Genomic DNA, 23,982 nt, shown 5'->3' with positions numbered 1-23,982 from the left:
AATTCAGCCTCTATGGGACCAGATAACATCCCAGGCTGATTACTAAACAACCTAAAACATGACCTAGTGGATCCACTTAACAATCTCTTTAACCATAGCCTGAGCACTGGCTTTGTTCCAGCAGAGTGGAGAACAGTAACTGCAATCCCCTTGCACAAAGAGGATCCATCAGCCAACCCTGGGAACTAGAGACCCGTAAGCCTAACCGGCCTTATCTGCAAGGCCTTGCATCTTATCAACAAGGACATAGGCAACCTTCAAACTCTCAACCTGACCCAGTTTGGCTTTGTTAAAAGTAGATCATGCTTACTAAACCTGGTGGACTTTTTCAAGAATGTCACCAAAGCCCTGGACGAAGGCAAAGCAGTACGTACCGCCTATCTTATCTTAGCCAAGGCTTTTGACACAGTCCCCATTCAGGTGTCATTGAGAAACTCTCCCAGCTGAAGATTAACCCATATGTCACTAGATGGATAGCCGTTTGGCTCACAGACAGAACCCATACTGTCAAAGTTGGGGATTCCACCAGTAGAACAGTTACTAGTGGGGTACCGCAATGTTCTCTGCTGGGTCCTCTACTCTTTAGAATCTATTTCTCTGAAATTCAGGTGAAAGTAGAAGGCCTGTGGCTTACTGAGTTCGCAGATGACTGCAATTTGGGAGCAGTCATTGAGTCCCCTAAAGATATTAGCATATTACAGGAGGGGTTAATACAGACAAATGACTGGTGCCAAAGCCACAGTCTAAAACTAAATTTAAAACTATGCATCATTGTCCCCTTTGGCAAAGAGGTAGCCCCTGCAAATTACATTATAGACAGCACTCTGCTAAGCTCAAACCCACTGGTGCATCACTTCGGAACACAAGCTGATATCAGTCTAAACTTCGATCACCGTGTGTCCACAGTGGTAAGGAAAGCCTTTTACTTTGCACACTTCATAACTAAGGGCATTATATCCAAGATTGAGGATGTTATAACTCCTCTGTATTTCACCGTCATTAGACCACTAATAGTGTTCCCTATTGCATGTACCTCACCAGACACCTGCAACAGCTGGAGAGACCACATAGGTTCCTGAGCAAGAGAATTCAGGGACTCCCAAAACATGACCTACATGGAGAGACTGAAAGCCCTGTCTCTGTACTTTGTCCTACAGGTTGCTGAGAGGTAATCTGTGCCTGGCCTACAGAGTGGTCTGTGACCCTGCCCTAAAGGAAATGCTTCACGTCAGCAAATCAAATGAGACAATAGTAACTCTCTCCAGAGATCTCAACCTAGCCTGTGACTTAAAACATACTGGGGTGACAGACTCCCAGAGACTGTCGCTACTCTTGGAACAAACTCCCAGTTCACATTAAGCAAAGCTCATTAATGACCTTGTTTAAGCACAACTTGAACAACTGGATGGAAGACTGTAAATTCACCCCTGGGGTGGCACCTATGTCCCTCATAGACAGGGGCAGTCCGTGCTGATCATAGATTCACTCTGCAAACAATCAAATCATCTAACAGTGGTGTATTAGGGATCCATCTAACACTGGTCAGTTAGGGAACACAGGTATTACATGGCTAGGCTTGTAAAGGCCCTAGAGCCATTAGCCTAGTAACCTCTTATGAGCCTATAATTTTGTCCTCTGTCAAGCCCTGGCTGTTGTATTCCCTGGAATTTGGCCTGCTATACACTTCTTTACAGATTATTAATAATGCAGCTGTTGAATTTGCATTATTTCATTATTTGTAGAAAGGTACATGCTGGTGGCATAGGGATGAACCGGGGAGCATAGAGGAGAAGTGAGCACGTGTGTCTAGAGCATTATTTCATACCATGTCTGAACAGACATGTTTATTCCCTGAGTGTGAGTACTCTTCTAAGTTATTTTCCAGATTCTAATTGATGGAAACAGTGAACCCAAATAATGACTCATTAAGGAAGATACAGTAATAGTGTGTTTTTATTTCATTTGCTGATTGCAGTATGCATTTTGGAAGAAAGAGCAGTTAGAGTGAACCTTGATTTCTGTTCCTTTTCCCTATATTTGGACAAGTTGCTTTAAAGCCATGCCTGTTTGCTAGGCTGTGTATAGAACAGCAAAGGTTTATCAGATGGTTATGTTATCTGTAGGTCTTTGTGCAGATCCTTAACTCTTTTGAAGCAGAGGCATATACTATGCAGTAGTCTTATAAATCTCGGATCCTCCACATCATCAGGAACATAGTGCGACAGGATAAGCTTTAGAAGAAAGACTTAAAAATACAACAAAATATATTGAAATAGTCCACTGTATCTTTCAATGTACTTCCATAATGACATCAGCACATCAAAAATAGCCCCACACAGTGCAACACAAGTGTGCAAATTCAGTTTATTCCATAGTTTCCATGATATACAGTGGGGAAAAAATGTCAACCAGTTTTGGTGTGGAGTTGCATCTTCTTCAGTCTGGATCTACTAACCCATCATCTTAAATGTGAGAACTCACAATCTGAAGTAGGGACTTCATTTGTCAGCAACCTGTGGGTCTTGGATTCGATATCGGATCCGAGCCGGCAACTTGTTTCATAGCTAATGGATCCGAGCTCCTAGCTCCTCCCCTCACCCATAATCCCCTGCCAACCCTCCATGACCCCAGATCTAGTTTGCCGCGCTTCTGTGTAGCTGGGTTTTTCAGAGCTCTTAGCGACTTATTCAGATAAGTTTATTTTCTATCTTCCTTTCTGTCTTTAAATTTAAAACAGTGTGTAAGTGTTAGGTTCCCTTTATTTTTTGTACTTTTTACATAGTTTTTTCCCTCCCCTCGCTGGTCGTTAGTGAGTGTGTGTGTGTTTGTGTTTTGGGGCCTGTGTGCTTGTGTAGTACTTTCTTTTTCCCCTTAGTATGGCAGAGGCCCCAAAAGCCATTTTTTCAAAATGTACCGAGTGTGGTCATAAGCTCTCCCCGGCTGATGGCCACACTCGGTGCGTTTGGTGCCTTGGGGTGGAACACCTCTCCTCAGGCTGTACCATTTGTGCAGCGTTCAACCCCAGGGCACTGAAAGAGCAGAGGTCGAAGCTGGTCCTGGCAGGACTTTTGCCCCCGGACTCGGCTTTGGCCCCAGCTCCTCCCGTGGCACTACCATAGCCTGTGGTGATAGCCACTCCTGCCCCCCTTCCTTCGGCCGGGACGCAAACTCCAGCTAAAGCGCCAGAGGACAGGGAGGCCAGGAGGGAGAAACGGAGGAAGAAGCACCACAAGCGGCGGGCCAAGGCCTCCGCTTCGGCCTCGCAGGATAAGCGGGCTTCTCCCGCCACAGTTTCTAGGTCTCCTCCTCCTTGGCTCCGATCTCCTTGTTTCTCCCCATGTCATCGAGGCGGCATTCTAGGCCTGCCTCGGTGGCCTCATCGAGATCGACTTACAGTATGTAAGATGCAGACTTGGACCAGATGATATGAAGGTTCATCCAGGCCCAGCTGCAGATGGGAGTGCTCTTGCCTCCCCCCCTTCGGGGGGGAGCTCGACACCCTTTTTTGCTCCAAATGCTCCTTCTCCGACCCGCTACCCGGGTTCGGAGCGTTTGGAGCCGGGCAGCGTCGGAGCCGGGGGTGGGTCGGCGCCGACAGTACTTGGTACTTCGGATCCGACCCTGCCCTCGAGTCTATCGGATCTGACCTCTTGGAGCTGTGGGCCAAGCTTCAGATCCGAGGGATTCAGTGTGCCTTCGGCTCCATCCAGGTCGGAGCACACTGGTCCTTCGGATCCGACAGTCTCTGCGCCGGCTCCAATCCCTTCATCGGATCCGAGTGGGAGTCGGCTCTCGGAGCCCAGGAAGAGCGGTTCCCCCTCGGCCTTCGATGTAGTGGAGAGGGCTCCTGTCGAGAGCATCCGGACCCCCGGCCCTTGTCTCGGCTCCACCCTGCACTCCCTCTCTGCTGGGCCAGGCTTCCATCACCCGGCCACAGGGACAGCCTGCTTCGATGTCCCAGGTTGTTCCATTGGAACAGGATGTTGCTGGCGAGACCTCCTCGGACAGACCCCCGAGGAAGTGCCTCACAAGCACAAGTGCAGGAGGAGGCACGTGGACTCCCCTGAGTCCTTAATCGAGGACACGGACTTGGATGAAGGGGAAGGCTCCCCAAGATCACCCCCTGAGGATGTCTCCTTTGGAGACATCATGGAAATGCTTAGGATCAGAGGTGGGTGGTCTGTCCCCAAGGCTTCCTCCGACGAGTCCATGTTTCTGGAGGCATTCGAAGCAGGCCCGTCTACTTCTTGGGTGTCCCCTCCGGCCGACCCCCTGGTGGACCTTATTACCACCAGGGCGTGGAAGGACCCAGACACCGTGGAGCCAGTCCCTAAATGCCCGGACAGGATACTGAGCCCCCCCGCAGACCGGTCCCACTGGAGCAAGGGTCCCCCCGTAGATGCCATGTTGACGGCGGCAGCCACGAAGAGGGAACTAGCTCAGGAGAGCCCCTCAGTCCATCCACCGAGCAAGGAGTCTCACTCAATGGATCGCTTAGGGAAGTGAGTTTTTAGTTCAGCGACCTTTTCGGTAAGGTCCCTGAACTATATGGCACACGTCATTAGGATGCAGTGGGATCTTATCAAAGAATACGCTGCCTTCCCCCAAGTCCATGTCGGTGGAGGACAAACAGTTGTTCTCCACCCGAATGGCCACTCTGAGATCCATTTCGAATACCTCTATGCGGCTATTGTCCCATGCCACCGAGGGAGCCACTAGAGCTAGCGGAGCGGGCCTAGTCATGAGACGTCAGGCCTGGCTCCGGCATTGTGACTTTGCAGAGCCCTTTAAAGCGTCCTTTGCGAACGCCCCTTTCGATGGTTCTGCCCTGTTTGGCAAAACGGTTCATGAGACGCTAGTCCAGAACGAGAAGGACGGGAAGACGTCTGCCGTTGGAGTCCACTGCTCCCCAGCGGTCCTTTTTGAAGAACCAAAAGGGTCAGAAGAAGATGTGGTTCCGGAAATCGCAACATTCCCAACCCGCTCCGGACAACCAGTCCTTCTGTGGCAGAGGAGGACAGGGAGGACGCCGCCCCAGGGGCAGAGGGGCTCTGAGGAACTTTGGGTCCAGAGAATCCTTCTCTGACCAGACCACGCAGCAGCCCTGAAGGGTTGCCCGGCTGCTCCACTCTGGAGGCAGTCGGGGGGCGTTTCTCGGAGCACCTAGCGGCATGGGAGTCCATCACGTCAGACCGCTGGGTGCTTCGAATTATATCCAGAGGGTACAAAATTCCAATGCTTCATGTCCCCAAAATCAGGAACCTCCCCGATATACCACCCGATCAGAGGGAGGCTGCACCCGCAGAAATCCAGCAGCTGCTAGGAAAAAGAGCCATCCAGCCCATCCCCCAAGACCAGCTCGGATTAGGGTTCTACTCCAGGTTCTTTCTGGTGCCAAAAAAGACGGGGGACTTGAGACCAATTCTAGACCTTTCCCATTTGAACCTGTCGGTAACCAAGGAAAAATTCCGAATGGTCACTCTTCAATCTATTCTCTCCCTCCTACGGGAGAACAATTGGATGTGCTCTATAGACCTCAAGGATGTGTACTACCACATTCTAATGGACAGACGATCCAGGAGGTTTCTCCGCTTCCGGCTGGGATCCAGGCACTACCAGTTCAGGGTCCTTCCCTTTGGCCTCACCACAGCACCCAGGGTGTTCACCAAGGTATTAGCAGTGATGGCGGCCCACCTGAGACTCCAGGGAATGCAGGTCTTCCCGTACCTAGACGACTGGCTCCTGACCGCCCCAACAAGGCATCTACTTTGCTCAGCCAGAGATTACTTTCTCCGCCTGGCCCCTCAATTAGGCATCACGATCAATGCGGACAAATCTTTCTTTGCTCCGACACAAGTCATAGAATTTATAGGAGCCAGAATAGACACCAGAGATCTATGAGCCTTCCTGACATTGGAACGACTACGGAATTTGCAACTTCAGGTGCGGGCCATCCTCCAGTCAGAAGCCCCACCGGCGGAATTGGTCCTGAGGGTGCTGGGCTCCATGGCGGCAACGATAATGCTCCTTCCATGCGCCCGCCTGAACATGAGGGTACTGCAGTGGACCCTTCTAGTGCAATGGTCCTTTCAGTCTTTTCCTCTCCATCACCCCATCGCTATCAGCAAGGCTTGCAGGAGGACCCTATTATGGTGGCTTCATGCTCCGGACCTCAATACGGGCCGACCCTTCTGCACTCCTCCCCCTCTCGCCACGGTGACCACGGACGCCTCCCGCCTCAGGTGGGGGGGGGCATTATTCAGGCAGGACAGTCCAAGGCACGTGAAATGATACAGAGACCTCCCTGCATATCAATGTTCTGGAGATGAGAGCGGTGCTGTACGCTTTGCAAGCACTTCAGAATCTCCTCCCCGTAGGAACTATTGCAATTCAGTCGGACAACATGTCTGTTGTCTGGTACATCAACAAACGGGGGAACCAGGTCTTACCCTCTTTGCCGCAAAGCCATGAGAGTGTGGGAATGGACGATTTCCACCAACCGCTTTCTGATTGCAACGCACATTCTGGGGCGGGCCAACATCCTAGTGTACAAACTCAGCTGCACCATTCTTTCCCCTTACGAATGGTCTCTCAACCCACTAGTAGCGAAGCAGATATTCGCAATATGGGGGCAACCCTGCTGCGATGTCTTTGCCTCTCCCTCAAACACCAAGTGCGACAATTTCTTTGCTCTGATTCCCCCTCCAGAGGAAACTCCAAGAGACGCTCTGGTGCATGTTTAGCCGCCCGGTCTACTTTATGCCTATCCTTCTCTACCCCTGATGCTGCAGCTCTTACAGAAAGCCTCGCGGTTGGGGAGCAGGATGATCCTCATTGCCCCATTCTGGCCTCGGCAAACTTGGTTCCCTTACCTGTGGTCTCACCTAGTGAATCCCCCCTGGATTCTGGATCCCAGTCCGGATCTAATCTCCCATCCGTTGGGCTTGTCGACCTCAAATCTGGACAGTCTGAAGCTGACAGCTTGATTGCTCCAGTTCCACTCGTAGTTAGGACTCCCGGTATCTCTTCACCAGTCAAAGCCATCCTCGTGGCAGCACATAAACCTTCCACCAGGAAAGTGTACCGCAGTAAATGGAAACGTTTTTCCGTCTGGGCGGAGCATCATAATCTAGATCCCTTTACGGCCCCTCTTCCATCCATACTAGACTTCCTAACCGGACTTTTTCAGGAAGGCGCTAGTTGCTCAACCGTCAAAGTACAATTGGCGGCCATCTCCCATTACCATGTGGGACATGACACAGGGCCCTTGATGTCGGCCAAATTGTGTAAAACCTTTCTCAAGGGTACTTTTCTGCTCAGACCTCCTATCAAAGAAGCCGTACCCCCTTGGGATCTTTCACTAGTTCTTCAAGCCCTAACTGCTCCCCCATTTGAACCTGCCGCTTCAGTGGATCTCAAATACTTGTCCTGGAAAACAGCATTCCTTGTAGCCATTACTTCGCGAAAAGAGTTTCGGAACTTCAAGCCCTTTCTGTGAAGCCTCCTTACTTGATTTTTCATCCGGACAGAGTGTACCTCAGGACCAATCCCTCCTTCCTTCCCAGAATAGCATCAGAAACCAATATAAATCAATCCATAAATCTACCGGTCTTCTTTCCTAAATGTCAGAATAAAGGAGAGTACAAGCTGCACTCATTAGATGTTCATAGGCAGCTACGTTTTTATACTCATAGGACGGCTGGTCACAGGCAATCCGACCAGCTGTTCATTTCCTTTGCCAAATTCAATTTGGGGAAAGCAGTCTCAAAAATCACCTTGTCACGCTGGATTTCCCAATGTATCCTTTTAGCATACCAAGCTTCTGGGAGACCCGCACCTGGAGGAGTTTGCGCACATTCCACTCGTTCCATCTCTACTTCTGCTGCCTTCAAATCTAGAGTTCCGTTGGATGATATTTGTTCGGCAGCCACTTGAGCCTCATCTCATACCTTTATTAACCACTACAAACTGGACGTAATTTCTAGAGGGAGAGCATCCTTTGGCTCGGCGGTGCTCCGCAATATCCTTCCATGATGGCCACCCAAGATTCAGGTAGCTGGGGACTCTGTCCCACAGGTTGCTGACAATTGAAGTCCCTACTTCAGATTAAGAAGTTATGTACTCACCATAACGTTCCATCTGAGTAGGTGGCTTCATTTGTCTGCAACCATCCCCCCCTCCTTCCCCCTGGCCTTCAGAATGCATCTATGTAGGTTGTTGGAATACCCTTTTTGGGTATCTGTAGAAGGGCAAACTTGATCTGAGGTCATGGAGGGTTGGCAGGGGATTATGGGTGAGGGGAGGAGCTAGGAACTCGGATCCATTAGCTATGAAACAAGTTGCCGGCTCGTATCCGATATCGGATCCAAGACCCACAGGTTGCAGACAAATGAAGCCCCACCTACTCAGATGGAACGTTATGGTGAGTACATAACTTCTCATTTATCAGCTGTTTACCTCCATTAGGTCATGTGTTAATTGTCCAACATGCATTCCATCGAAAGGACAACAGCAAAAAAACACAAAGCCGACTCACAGAGGTTCGAATGGCTATAATGCAAATGCACTATGCCATTCAAACACATGAAACAATTTGTCCTCGGAAGTGTTCTGTAATTCACTCTGTCAAGTTGCGCAAATGCATGATCGCACATACCATTCTCAAACAAATGGAGGTAAACCATACTAACAGTAGTTTTAAATAAAAAGTCAAGTTTATAATTTTTCATCTTATAACATATTATAGTGACTGCATAATATACATGACAACCTGCACATGTTCTGCATTTTATCTTGGAAAAACTTCCATGAAATTTAAAACCCACATTTCCAAACATAAAATTAAAAAAAAAATATACGAATGCACTTTACAAACATGTTAAACCATCCTAGGGATCACTTCACTTTTATTGGTCTTGATATTATTAAGTTTAGTAATACTTTTTCATGGATGGCTTGACATTGGGAATGATAAAAAAAATAGGTAGATAATTAGCTTAGGAGCACTTATTTCTCCAGGTCTTAGTGAGTATTAAGACTTTTTTATTTATATATGTGTTGTTGCTGACTTGTAATGAATGTGGTTCTTTATGTATTTATCACATGACTTGTTTCTCCTATAAAAGAAGATTTTATAGTGAGGTTAATAGATTCATACTGAGGTAGATGCAGTAACGCATCAAAACCGGTTTACTTGATGTTCATCGTGTTACCCTGCTGCAGTCATCACACTTGGGTTATCCTGTCGTCAGGCGGTCCCGCAGTCAGCCGGAATTCCAAAGTCTTGGTCCGGCGTCGGTTGCTGTCGCTTCTTCCCTGACGTCAGTGCGCCAGGGGTATATATAATGCATCCGACGCCATTTTCTTCAGTCTTTCTTGCCGCACAGTGCCCGAAGCAGAAGCAGTTCGCAAGTGCCGGTCGGCCGACTCCTGTGATTTTCGAAGTCGAATTTCAGATCCGAAGTCTTCAATAAAGCTAAGTACCCCGTTGGGGAAACTTTTCTTGCCTCAGACTGATGTCAGAAAAAGTTAATAATTGTGTTTCTTGTGGGAAGCAAATACCTCATAAATATTTTCACTCTTACTGCATACCTTGCCTAGGCCCAGACCACGACGTCACTGGTTGTCGCTTTTGTGCTAGGTTTAATAAACGTACTATAAAAAGACGCTTTGATTTTGCACGACACTGTTTCGGTAGAAAATTTAACTACACAATGCCGTCGGAGCAACCGACTACCGGCGTGCACAAAAAACGCAAGGATAAGGACAGGCAGCCTAGGCCCAAGCCTGACTCCGAGGCCTCGGCTGGACCGGTCTCCGGTTCACCGGTCTTCAGTGAGGCTCCAACGCAGCCCCTGACTACCACAGATTTGGAACCCGAGACCGCTTCTGAGCTTTTGGCGGAGAGCGCTAGGCTGATGCAGCCATTTTGTTCAGCCCCTACCGACGACTTTGCAGAAAGAGATGTCGTGTTGCAGAAACACCTTCGGTTTCTGAAGGCATCTTCAGACCGAAGACACTCACCATAAAAACGTATCCTAAGCTTAAGACTCCTATTAAACCTAAAAAGACTGCACTGCAGTCTCCAGTTCAAGGCCCCATGCCTAAGAAACAGATGCTTAAAATGGCTGAAGATTTGATCTCTTTAATCAGGGGTTCCCAACCCCCTCCTGACAAAAGGCCTAGACAAGAGGAAGATTATGCCTCCTCTGATCAAGTGTCTATTTCCTCAGGCTCCTCTGAGGACCAAGATTACTCCTTCTCCCCTTATGAAGATTCTGATGCTGAGGATTCCATTCCCTCAGCTTCTCCTCCTGAAGACTACTCTTTTGGGGAAAATTTACACACTATGAGGGAACATTTTCACTGGGAAGGTCAGGACTACTCTGACTCAAAGAAAAGGCTCAGAGAGATGTCCTTCAAGGATGCATCTGCAGTCCTAACAAATGGGTTGTCCTGCCTCAGGCAGCCCTTCGATCGGCCGGATTCCAATGTCTGGGTCTGGCCTCGGCTGATGTCGCACTTCACCCGACGTCACAGCTGCTTGGGTATAAAGGCTTCAGCCGACGCCATTTTCCTCAGTCTTTCTTGCCGCGCGGTGCCCGAAGCAGAAGCTGTTTGCAAGTGCCGGTCGGTCAGATCCAGAGATTTCAGCTTACCGAAGACTTCTAAAAAGCTAAGTACCCCGTTAGGAACTCTTTCTTGCCTCAGCCGATGTCAGACAAAGTAAATAATTGTTTAACTTGTGGGAAACAAATACCTCATAAGGATTTCCACTCTTACTGCCTTCCTTGCTTAGGCCCAGACCATGACGTATCAGCTTGTTTAGCCTGTGCCTCCTTCAACCGACGGACTCTTAGACGTCGGTCGGAGTTCGCTGAAGAGTTTTTTGGCTCCACTTTTGCATATAAAATGCCGTCGGAGACTCCGACTACACATTTAGCTAAAAAACGCAAAGAAAAGGACCGACACTCGCGGCCCGCGGTTTCGGCTGAAACCACGGTCAGGCCTACCGTGAGTGTCTCGGTTTCGGCTGAAACCGAGACCTCGGTTCTCCCTTCGACCGAAAGCATGCCTCTGATAACCGAGGCCACACAGGCCATAGCTGAGTCGGCTACAGAAATTCCTTCTGAAGTAGCAGGCACTCAAGAGTTGTCTGACACTATTCCATTGGACATCTCTACTCCTGCACGTGGGGCAGCTAGACCCCCTGCTTCTATGTCTATCAAGGCTTTCTCCAGGGCTAAAGCAGCCAAACTTTCTAAGGCCTTACCTGCAAAAGCCCCCCCTCACAGGCCTACCTCCAGTTCACAGATCCTCAGCCTTGCTGAGGACCTTATTTCTTTGATACGAATGGAGAACATAAATAGGAACTTGAATGGTTGCAAAATTAATGGGGTCAAATACAATGCCACTGAATTTTATGACTGCAACTCAACAGGGGTTGTGTATATCATAGGATGTGGCTGTGAGAGACAAAATTGGTACATAGGACAAACCACTAGAAGGGTTAAATTAAGGATTTTGGAACACCTAGGAGACATAAGGCATAAGAGGCTAGAGAGCCCAGTGGGAAAACATTTTTTCGATAAACATGGGGGGGTCCAAGATGGTTTTGTTTTCAGTGTTTTAGGTAGACCCAATGTATATGGTAATGAGGCTCTTTTTCGTGAGAAATTACTTTTGATGGAGTCAAGGTTCATTCTTAATTTAAAACTATGTTTCCTAATGGAATGAATATGGAGGTGTAATGTATTTTTTCCATGTAATCTTTCCACACATTTCCCAATATTTTCCAATATTTAGGAAAAGGGATTGTTCACAAGGGTCATATCAAATGAATAACATGTATATATTTTCTATAATAATATTCATATTTATGTATACATTATTTAAAAAAAGTATTTATGAATTGAATGTTATTTATTCTCTAGTTAGTATGTTGCATAGTATTGTTCAAAGAAAGGAAAAAAATGCCAAATTTGTTTCATTAAAGTAATAGGTAAAAAGTGAATTGTTTAATTGGGGGATGGTGCATCAATTATTTAATTAAAAATTTGTATAAAAATGGGTGGAGTGTTATGTAAAATGTATTCCAGGAGAAGGCGAAGGCCGAGGTACCAGAATTAAAAAATTTCAAACTTGCAGCAGTTGGTGTTCTCCATTCGTATTTTGTATGCTTGATTGGTGAAGGAGTGGAGGAATAGTGTTTCTTTTGGACCTTATTTCTTTGATCAGGGGATCCCATCCTCACCCAGACAGGGCCTCACAACCCCCTCCTGATAAGAGGCCTAGGACTGATCCCCCTGAACCTCTGTCCTCTGACTATTCGTCAGATGGTTCAGATGATTCAGACCATCAGGAAGGCCCGTACTCACCTTATGAGGACTCTGATGCAGAGGATTCCATCCCTTCTGCCTCTCCTCCAGAAGAATTTTCTTTTGGGGAAACCCTACACTCCATGAGGGAACACTTCCAATGGCAGGGTCAGGATTTTTCAGATTCAAGGAAAAGGCTAAGGACTTTTTTACACTTACCACAGCATAGGCCTTTAGCCATTCCACCTGTACTTTCAGTTGTTGATGATGCATATAATGATGCCAGTACTACCCCTGATTCTCTTCCCCCGGCCCCTGCAAAGCCTGACAGATACTACAGGGTCCCGGATACTCACTACCACTTGTATAAGGCTCATGCTGCAGACCCAGAAACCATCTCTCAGGGCCCTAAGGGTGTTGCAGCTGCCTCTGCCAAAAACCCACTCCCATCTGAAAGGGAATCTAGAGCATTAGAGATGGGGTAAAAAGGTTTATACATCTGCTACTCTTTCTGCGAGGGCTTTAAACTGTCAATTTCACATGATTCAGTATCAGGAATTTTTGCTAGATCAACTGAATAAAAAACTGGCCTCTCCTGAACCTTTAGACCGTAAGTCCCTTCAGGATTTGGTACACAATTCTCAGCAGGTCAGTAATCATTTTTTAAAATGTGGCTATGATGCACTGGAGGCTTCATTTAGATCAGCTATGACTGGAGCAGTAATTCGAAGACATGCCTGGTTAAAAGAACAATCATTACCAGACCATGTTAAGTCTAAACTCCTGGATGCCCCTATGGAGAAGCGAAGTTTGTTTGGCTCCCCTGCACAGGAGGTTCTAAAGAAAGTGGAAGAAAAGGCAAAATCTGTCCAAACAGTCAAGGATTTTTTGCAGGTCCAACCTCCAAGGTTTAGCAGAAATTGGCCTTCAAAGAATTGGTCCTTTCCAGACAGCTCCAGAGCACAGAGAGGCAGAAATAGACGCCCAAGAGGCAGAGGTCAATCTAGGGGTGCCTATAGGGGTTGTCAGTGGCACCCTTCCAGCCAAGGAAGTGCCACCACAGCTGCGACTGCAACCACTTCTACAGGACAGACACAATGACTTGGCTCTGATTCCGCCTACCAGGGAACAACTGGAAGCACCCTTGGTGAAAGCTAGCCTTATTCTCAAGAAATTGGCATTGTATTACAGGAGACAAATGGACTTTACAAACAATAGACAAGGGCTACAGGTTTCACTTCCACACTCTACCAAAAAAGAGAGGAATGCCAAACCTTCCACCAAACCAGAAATCAGAGGCTCTAAAGCAAATCATCAGTTTACTAAAGATGAGAGCAATAGAAAAAGTACCATCTATGGAACAAGGCCAAGGATTTTACTCCAGACTATTCCTTGTACCAAGAAAAGAAAATCAATGGAGGCCTATTCTAGACTTGTCCGCACTGAACACATACCTCATTGTTCCAAAATTCAAAATGCTGACACTACAGCAACTTCTTCCCATGTTGGGCAAGGAGTCTTGGCTGGTGACTCTAGATCTCAAGGAGGCATACCTGCATGTCCCTATACGACCAGATTGCAGAAGACACCTCAGATTTCTTGCAGGATCAGAGCATTATCAATTCTCAGCATTGCCCTTTGGCTTATCTACTGCGCCCAGAGTATTCACGAAATGCCTGGCATCAGTAATTGCTCACTGCAGGCTTCAGAGAATTCAAATCTACCCATACCTGGATGACTGCCTAATACAAGCGGACAACAAGACAAAATTAATACAGGATTTGGCCTATGTCATTCAGCTGCTACAAGCCTTGGGATACACAGTCAACATACAAAAGTCAAGACTAGTGCCATCTCAAAGGATAACATTTTTGGGGGCAGAACTGGACACAATAACTCAGATGGCTTTTCTCACAGAGGAAAAGCAAAAGCAACTACCAGTCTATTTCATGGCATTAACAAGACTAACTCAGCTTACTGCAAGGAAAGTCCTGCAGGCCCTGGGTTACATGGCATCCTGCATAATATTGATCCCACATGCCAGGCTGCATATGAGAAAGTTACAATGGTACCTAAGGAATGTATGGTCTCAGCACAGACACAGTCTAGAAGCCCAGATACCAATCATTCCATGTCTGAAAAAATAATTCCTGTGGTGGGCTCAGGCCTGTCAGATGAACAGAGGATTGCCTTTCCACAAACCACATCCAAGGCAGACCATTACCATGGACACCTCAGACCTAGGCTGGGGGGCACACATGGAAGACAAGTGCATTCAAGGCCTATGGTCACAAGATCAGCTGCATCTACACATAAACCTAAAGGAGATGCTGGCAGTGAAGCATGCAATAGAGGCATTCAGACCATTCCTGCAGCCAGGACACCTGTTGATAAGGACGGACAATACCACAGTCATGTGGTACATCAACAAACAGGGAGGCACACATTCATACCCTCTGTGCCGGACGGCAATGGACCTGTGGAACTTGGCCCTGAATCTCAACATCCAACTGCAGGCCAAATTTGTACCAGGAAAAGAAAATTCACTAGCAGACAGCTTAAGCAGGACTACCACGGATGCTCACGAATGGATGCTGCATCCAGATATCTTCAAAACCTTAACAGAGAAATGGGGAATGCCAGAGATAGACCTGTTTGCCTCCCCACACAATCACCAATTGAAGAAATTCTGCTCAAGAGTATACCACCCACTTGCCTGGAGGGTGGACTCCCTTTCTTTCAGCTGGAAGGACATAACAGTGTATGCCTTCCCACCTCTTCCTTTGATGTACAAAGTCCTTCTGAAGATCAGAGAGGAACAGCCAAAGGTAATTCTGATAGCTTCAGACTGGCCAAGGCAACATTGGTACCCGCTACTAAGAAGCATGTCTCGGACGCATTCTTGGCATCTACCTCTATGCCCTCTACTTCTAACGCAGAACAACTACAAGACCCTGCATCCAAACTTAAAATCACTGCAGCTAACTGCTTGGAAAATTGCATAAAACAAAACCAGCTTGAATTATCTCAGAGGGTCAAGGACATTATCCTGGAGGCTCGCAGACCCTCCACAAGGAAAACATATTCAGCCAAATGGAAAAGATTCCTCAATTGGAGTGCAGAAAAGGGAGAAAATGCCACACTAGCAAACCTGGCACACATCCTGGAATACTTAGCAGAACTGTTCCATAATGGCCTGTCCTACTCTTCCATTAAGATACATGCATCAGCAATTTCAGCAGAGTACAACATGGATCCCCCTGTCTTCTCTCATCCTCTCCTCAGACAATTTTTGAGAGGGATCAAAAATGTAAAGCCTCCAAGGAAACCACCTTTACCTGCATGGGATCTCAATTTTGTGCTAGAAAAATTAACACTTCCCCCTTTTGAACCAGCAGCAACAGCAGACTTACAGTTCTTATCTTGGAAAACTGTTTTCCTGCTAGCAATCACTTCAGCAAGAAGGGTATCTGAATTACAGGCATTAATGGCAGTGCAGCCTTTCCTTATCTTCCATCAGGATAGAGCATCTCTGAGAACCAATCCTACTATTATGCCAAAGGTGGTATCCAGGGTATCTTTGAACCAAGCTATACATTTACCTACATTCTTCCCCAACCCACAGAACAGGGGGGAAAAACTACTACACACCTTGGATGTACACAGGCAGCTGCGCTACTATCTGGACAGAACCAACGCCAGCAGAAAAACTGACCAGCTTCTGGTAGCATATGCAACAGGAGTGCAAGGAAAAGCTATTTCAAAACAGACAATCTCAAAATGGATAGGAAATTGTATTCGATTCTGCTACTCATTTCATGGAAAGACAACTCCTGCTAATATCAGACCTCACTCCACAAGAGCTACAGCCACCACTACAGCTTTCCTACGAGGAGTGGCTACCAAAGACATTTTAGAAGCTGCTACTTGGAGCTCCGTGCATACATTTGTCAAGCATTATAATCTTCCTTTATACTCCAGATCCCAAGCAGGTTTTGCAACTGCTGTTTTACAAGGGATCTTAACTACACCATCTTTATCTTAGTGCCTCCTCCCCCAATTTGGCTATGGTATTCTACCCATTTGTTAGGACTGCAGATGCATCCTTGAAGGACATAGTACAGTTTTGTACCTACCATAAATGTAGATGTCCGATAGGTATGCATCTGCAGTCAGGATTACCCACCCTCCTTCCCCTCTGTGGTATTCCTAGGGTACTTACCCCTCATTTAGCTAGCTGGGGGAATCTATTATGGTGTATTTGTTTGTATGTATATATGTATATATTTTCTGCTCTCTACTGTTTGGAATTATCTGCATTTATCCAAATTTAGCCTTCCTAGAGGGCACCTGGCATCTGGGGCAAGAAACACTGAGGAAAATGGCGTGGCTGATGCCTTTATACCCAAGCAGCTGTGACGTCGGGTGAAGTGCGACATCAGCCGAGGCCAGACCCAGACTTTGGAATCCGGCCGACCGAAGGGCTGCCTGAGGCAGGACAACCCATTTGTTAGGACTGCAGATGCATACCTATCGGACATCTACATTTATGGTAGGTACAAAACTGTACTTTTCTTTTACTCCCCCAGCACAGACCACTTGCCATCCCCCCAGTTTTAGACATTGTGGATGATGTTTACTTAGAATCTAGTTTGAACCCAGATTCTCTGCCTCCTGCTCCAGCCAAATCAGACAGATACTATAGAGTGCTTGATTCACACAAATTCCTTCATAAAAGTCCTGTTGCTGATCCAGAGACTATCTCCCAGGGTCCCATAGGGGCTAAGGCTTCTATGGCAAAAAATCCTGTACCCCCTGAAAGGGACTCCAGAGCACTAGACAGGTGGGGGAAAAAGGTTTACACCTCAGCCCCTCTAGCTATGAGAGCACTAAATTGCCACTTTCACATGCTAAAATATCAGCAATTTCTCATGTCTCAACTAAAACAAAAAATGAGCACACTCCCTCAACAATCTGAATTGAAAGAAATGCAGGATCTGTTGCATGCAGCTGAACAGGTGGGCAAACATACTTTACAATGTGGTTTTGATTCTTTGGAGGCTTCCTGCAGAGCAGCTGTCACTGGGTCTGTTATACGTAGACATGCTTGGTTAAAGGAACAGACTCTGCCTGATCATGTTAAAGCAAAGCTTCTAGATGCTCCCTTACAGCAGGATGTTCTATTTGGAGTTAAGGCAGAAGAAGTCTTAAAGAAAATGGAGGATAAGGCAAAATCTATGCAGACAGTCAAAGATTTTCTACAGGTACAGCCCCCTCGCTTCAGCAGAAATCGGGCAACTAAAAATTGGTCCTTTCCAGCTACCGACAGACCACAGAGGGGTAAATACAGATGTCCAAGAGGCAGAGGACAACCACAAGCCCAATACAAACCTCGACAATGGGGCACTGCAACACAGAAAGGAGGAGAAGACAGGCCCCAATCCACCAGAAGGCAAACTCATTGACTTGCACCTCATCTGGCCAAATAACAGTCTCTTGGCAGCTCCCTTGGGAGGAAAACTCGCACTTTTTTCAGACAACTGGCACATTGTCACAAAGGACAAATGGGTCCTAGACATAATTTCACGAGGATACAGATTCCATTTCCACACCTTGCCAATGAAAAGAGGAATGCCAAACCTGCCACAAAATCAATGGGCAGAGGCACAAAAACAAATTACAGCTCTCATGGATATGAGAGCCATTCAACTGGTACCTACACGAGAGCAAGGCCAAGGATTTTACTCAAGACTCTTTCTAGTCCCTAGAAAGGACAATGCCTGGAGGCCAATTCTGGACCTTTCAGTTCTAAACACCTTCTTACAAGTACCCAAATTCAAGATGCTAACACTACAGCAGCTTCTTCCCATGTTGGGCAAGAAAGCATGGCTAGTAACGTTGGACCTCAAGGAGGCATACCTGCATGTCCCTATCAGACAAAGTTGCAGAAGATACCTCCATTTCATTGCAGGCTCAACCCATTACCAATTCTCTGCACTGCCCTTTGGCTTATCTACTGCGCCCAGGGTCTTCACAAAATGCCTGGCACCAGTAATTGCTTACTGCAGACAAAGAGGAATTCAGATATACCCATACCTGGACGATTGCCTCATTCAAGCAGAAAGCAAGGACATCCTCTTACAACATCTGGCTTTTATAAAACATCTTCTAAGTTGCCTGGGGTACACAGTAAACGAAAAGAAATCAAAACTAGTACCCTTACAAAATATGACATTCCTGGGTGCCAGCTTGAATACAATGGCCCAGAAGGCTTATCTGACGCCAGACAAACACCTACAACTGACTCAATATTTCAAAACAATGGCAACAAAGACCCTACTCCCTGCAAGAAAAATTCTGCAGGCCTTGGGCTTTATGGCATCTTGCATACTACTAATATCATTTGCAAAGCTGCATATGAGGAAATTACAGTGGTACCTAAAAAGTGTATGGTCTCAACACAGCCACAGCTTGGACACAATGATATCTCTCATTCTGTGCCTACAACAGGAAGTTTCTATGGTGGTCACAGGCATGTCACCTCAACAAGGGTCAGCCTTTCACCTTGCCCCCAGCCAGGCAAACTGTGACAACAGATGCATCGGACTATGCCTGGGGGGCACACATGGCAGGACAGTGCGTTCAAGGCATATGGACTGCAGATCAAAGAAATCTGCACATCAATCAAAAAGAGATGCTAGCTGTACAGAATGCTCTGACAGCCTTCAAGAACCTATTACATCCAGGACAACTTACAATAAGGACGGACAACACCACAGTAATGTGGTACATAAACAAACAAGGAGGTACACACTCCTACCCCCTATGCAGACACGCAATGACCTTGTGGAACACAGCACTGGCTTACCAAGTTCAGTTACAAGCTCAATTCCTGCCAGGAAAAAAGAACACATTGGCAGTCGACCTCAGCAGAAACTTCATGGATCCCCATGAGTGGAAGCTGAATCCACAAGTATTTGCAATGATAACTCAAAAATGGGGCCTTCCAGACATAGACCTGTTTGCCAGCCCCCAAAACTATCAGCTAACAACATTTTGTACAAGGACACTTCACCATCAAGCTTGGAAAGTGGACGCACTCTCATTCAGTTGGAAAAACCTGACAGTATATGCCTTCCCTCCATTGCCTCTCCTCACAAAGGTGCTACTGAAAATCAGAAAGGAGAGACCACGACTGATACTCACATAGCCCCAGACTGGCCACGCCAGCACTGGTACCCACTGTTAAGGAATATGGCCCAAGGCCCACCTTGGATTTTGCCACAAATTGCTCATTTGCTCACACAGCAAAACAATCAGATTCTACACAGCCAGCTCAAAACCTTAAATCTGGCTGCATGGCAAATCAACTAAGCATCCAGCCAGCTCCTCTTTCACAAGCAGTTATGGAGGTTCTTCTGGAAGCTAGGAGGCCCAGCACCAGGAAGGCCTACTCGGACAAATGGAAAAGATTTTGCGCCTGGAACCAAGCTAAAGGCCAAAAAACACACTTCACCCTCACATGCCTCAGATTCTACAGTATTTAACTGAGATGTTGCACAAAGGACTTTCTTTTTCTTCCATTAAAATCCATGCATCAGCTATTTCAGCCCACTACAACATGGATCCACCCTTATTTTCACATCCACTTTAAAGGCAGTTCCTCAGAGGGGCAAAAAACATTAGACCCCCCAGGAGAGCACCTACACCAACATGGGACCTCAATTTTGTTCTGGAAAAACTTACACTACCTCCCTTTGAACCAGCTTTCTCTGCAGATCTACAGTTTCTGTCATGGAAGACTGCCCTGCTGCTAGCAATAACTTCAGCTAGAAGAGTCTCAGAGCTGCAGGCACTAATGGCAGTGGAACCTTTCCTCATTTTCCATCAAGACAGAGTTTCTCTACGTACTAATCCTTCCTTCATGCCTAAGGTGGTTTCCAGTGTGGCTTTAAATCAAACCATCCACTTACCCACCTTTTTCCCAAATCCACAGAACAAAGGAGAAAGACTCCAGCATTCCTTGGACATTCACAGGCAACTTCGTTACTACTTGGATAAAACTAAGGTTTTCAGGAAATCTGACCAGCTCTTTGTATCCTATGCTACAGCTTCACAAGGGAAGGCTATATCAAAACAAACCATTTCCAAATGGATAGGACATTGCATTCATTTTTGCTATACCCATCATGGAAAACCAGTTCCTGCTACCATTAGGCCCCACTCTACCAGGGCAACAGCTACATCTACAGCCTTCCTCAGGGGGGTTCCAACCAAGGAGATTTTGGAAGCTGCAACTTGGAGCTCAGTACACACCTTTACCAAACACTACCACTTACCACTTTACTCTAAGACTAGAGCTGGCTTCGCCACTGCAGTTCTGCAGGGCCTTCTAGCTTCCTCTAACCCTCTATGAATCCTCCACCTATCCTTAGCTTTGGGATTCTACCCAAGTGTGATGACTGCAGCAGGGTAACACGATGAACATAGTACAGTTTTGTACCTACCATAAATGTAGATGTTTGAATGTACACCTTGCTGCAGTCCAGGTTACCTCCCCTCCATTCCCTCTAATCTAACTGACTACATCTCTACAAAACCTTCCTGATGTATTTGCTTATAGCTAGAGGGATTATGTGTGTGTGCTAAAAACTTCATAAATTGATACTAATTGCTGACCATCTTTTTGGGGGCACCTGACATCTGGGGCAAGAAAAACTGAAGAAAATGGCGTCGGATGCATTATATATACACCTGGCACACTGACGTCAGGGAAGAAGCAACAGCAACCGACGCCGGGCCAAGACTTTGGAATTCCGGCTGACTGTGGGACCGCCTGATGACAGGATAACCCAAGTGTGATGACTGCAGCAGGGTGTACACTCGAACATCTACATTTATGGTAGGTACAAAACTGTACTTTTCCACTGGTATATCATGGAAACAAAATAAATTGAATGAGCAAACTTATGTCATGTGGCGCAATTTATTTATTTATTTATTTTGATGTGCTGATGTCATTTTTAGAAGTTTCTGTTGGTTCCTGCATCTTGCTTATTGGAAATTTTCTTTACGTTACGTGAGGATTGTGTTTTGTATATCTTTTGCTGGATTCCCAGCTTTGGGTCACTTCATCAGCACACAAAAGTGCTTACAAAATAATTTTGATAGTTTCCTTGCAGTTGGGCTGGAGCTGTAACCTGGAAACACTTGAGAGTTGGTGGGGGGAATCTGAGTGGTAAGTCTGTGCTTCAAAACTGGGATTTGCTAAAACAGTTCTTTGTTTGCTTCCATTTGTAGTGGGAAGTGCCATAACCTCATTGTGCTGGTTCCGATGTTTGCACGACTGTCATCTACTCCTGCTCATGAATCACTACCTCATACTGTGACGCTAATTTCCATTCCTGCTACCACTAACGGTAAAAGAGGCTTCTCTGTTGGCACTGAAAGCAATGAGACCAGTACCGCAGTTCGTGTGCAGATAAAGGAGTGAGTGCTTTCTGCCTTTTACCTACTTAGCTGTTGTACCATATATGTTATTGCTAGTTGTCAAGCCTTTTTTTAAATCTGATGTGTTGTTTGTATGTGAATTGCATTTATATGGTCAGCAACAGGAATGCCAGCAATGTCTAGTTTGCTAGCAGATCTCCCAAATAATAAAAAAATGAATCCAGAACCATGTTATACAGGGAACAAACCCATGCACATCATCTTTACTTATGCATATTACCTGACATCACACACCTTCGGGGAAGAGGACATGTACCTTTCAGTTTCAAAAGCAGAACACACTGTGATTTTTGCATCTTTGTCTTAATTATCGTCCAGATGAATGTTGATGTCCCCATGTAAACAAAACTGTTTCTCTTTCATACAAGGAGTAATTATGTTTTTTGTCTCTTCCTTGGGACATTAACTAGCAAATCTTAAGAACAGTTTGTTTGTTAGGAGTTTGTTGAGATAGTATAATATGGTTATCTTGCATGGGATTCAGAAATAACTGATCAACTATAATCTCCCCAGTCAAATTTTCCTAAAGTTGTTAGGCCCTACCATATTTTGTATTAGTTTTCTTTTAATGTGAAATTACAACTGATGCAGCTAAAGTTTTCATCTTTGCAGGTGTTTCTCTTTTCTTCATCACTGTACAGCTATGGAATTAATATATGTAAGTACATGTAGTTGTGGAGAATGAAATATCTACATGATCTACATGAGTGCAGGGAAATTGTCCCCCGGGGGGGGGGGGGGGGGTCAGAGTTACTTGTGTCATTCTAAGGGGATCCAGTATCTGTCTGCCTGAGATGACATGATCGACAGACCACGATGCTTTGCCAGAGATGGCCTGCACCTGTCGCCCTTGGGATTCCGGATACTAGCTAAGGCTCTTGCCACCCCTATAGCACCTTTTTTAGGCAAGGTTCAAATGACAAACAGGTACAAGCAAGCAAAAGCTGAGGGTAATGCTACTCAGTGCTAGAAGTCTAAACCTCAAAATGCATTCACTCAAGGCACTTCTTAAAATGGAGAACATCGACATCCGTGCAGTGACAGAGACTTGGTTCAAGGCTCCAGAGAGCACCTCTGCATTACCAGGCTATAATTCATACCACACCTTTCGGCTAACTAACCTGGGCCGAAACACTAAAGGCAGAGGCGTGTCCCTATTCATTAAGGATATCCACACCTCCAGGCTAGTTGCTCAGCATAATGCATCCGAGATTATCCAAGTACAAGTAACTCTGGGCAAGACCGCAGTCCAAATTGTAACTTGCTACAGATCCCCCACCATGCCCCAGGATTCCCACTCCTCATTTCTTGATACACTGGAAAATATTAGGGTACAACCCAACACTAATAATGGGCGATTTCATCTACCTCACCATTAACTGGGAAAACTACTTGTGTACCAACACTTTTGCTCAATATTTTCTGGAATTCATAAACTTCAATGCCTTGGATCAGCATATCCACACCCCCACCAGGGGCAGCAATATCCTAGACCTGGTCGTTACCAACATGGACGACCAGTGTTCCATACCAGAAGTCAATTCTTCGTTGGTCCGATCCGACCACAAGCTATTCACCCCAGACTTCCACATCCTGCCCCCACCCCCCATTAGGGAAACCACTGTAAAAAAATTTATCCAAAGCCAACTTCACACTTCTTAAGACAGAAGTGGCCAACTTCACGACACCCATGCAGATGGACAGTAGAGGTACGACTGCTGAATCCTACACAAATGCACTTTATAAGCACTTACATGAGTGCATGGATTGTGCTATCCATAACAGAACCAGGATGCTATCCTCCAAAAAAAGAAAGCCTATCTGGTGGTCCACTGCCATAAACTCTACAACAGAAGAAAGAAACTGTTGCAAAAATGAGTAAAATACCATGATTGGAAGAACTCCCTGGTCAGCCTCAGTAAGAAGCTGAGATCCCTCATAAAATCCTCCAAAGCTAGTTACGAAAACAAAATCACCACCGATTGTAAAGACGACCACAAAGCATTCTATAGCTATGTTAAGAATCTCAATAGCAACACTCGGATCTGCTCTGAGTTACAGTGCAATGGCACTGAATATACAGAACCAACTGATATTGCCAACATCCTGGCAGATAGCTTCAGTGCTAACTTTACCCCCTCTCACCCCCTAAAGG

General features: G+C 46.2%; 1 protein-coding gene across 1 annotated transcript in view; it reads left to right on the top strand.

Annotated features, from left to right (window-relative positions):
* The window catches only part of LIMK2 (LIM domain kinase 2), a 1,082,830-nt gene that overhangs the window by 675,140 nt on the left and 383,708 nt on the right, over positions 1-23,982 (top strand). The window contains exon 5 of the mRNA XM_044068821.1: positions 21,618-21,806. Within this exon, the coding sequence (XP_043924756.1) occupies positions 21,618-21,806 (189 nt within the window). The remainder of the gene's footprint in view (positions 1-21,617; positions 21,807-23,982) is intronic.

This window comes from Protopterus annectens, chromosome 4.part0 (assembly GCF_019279795.1).
Source record: "Protopterus annectens isolate FY-2018-M chromosome 4.part0, PAN1.0, whole genome shotgun sequence".
In the NCBI taxonomy this organism is placed as follows: Eukaryota; Metazoa; Chordata; order Ceratodontiformes; family Protopteridae; genus Protopterus; species Protopterus annectens.
This window is presented reverse-complemented; position numbering and strand designations above follow the sequence as displayed.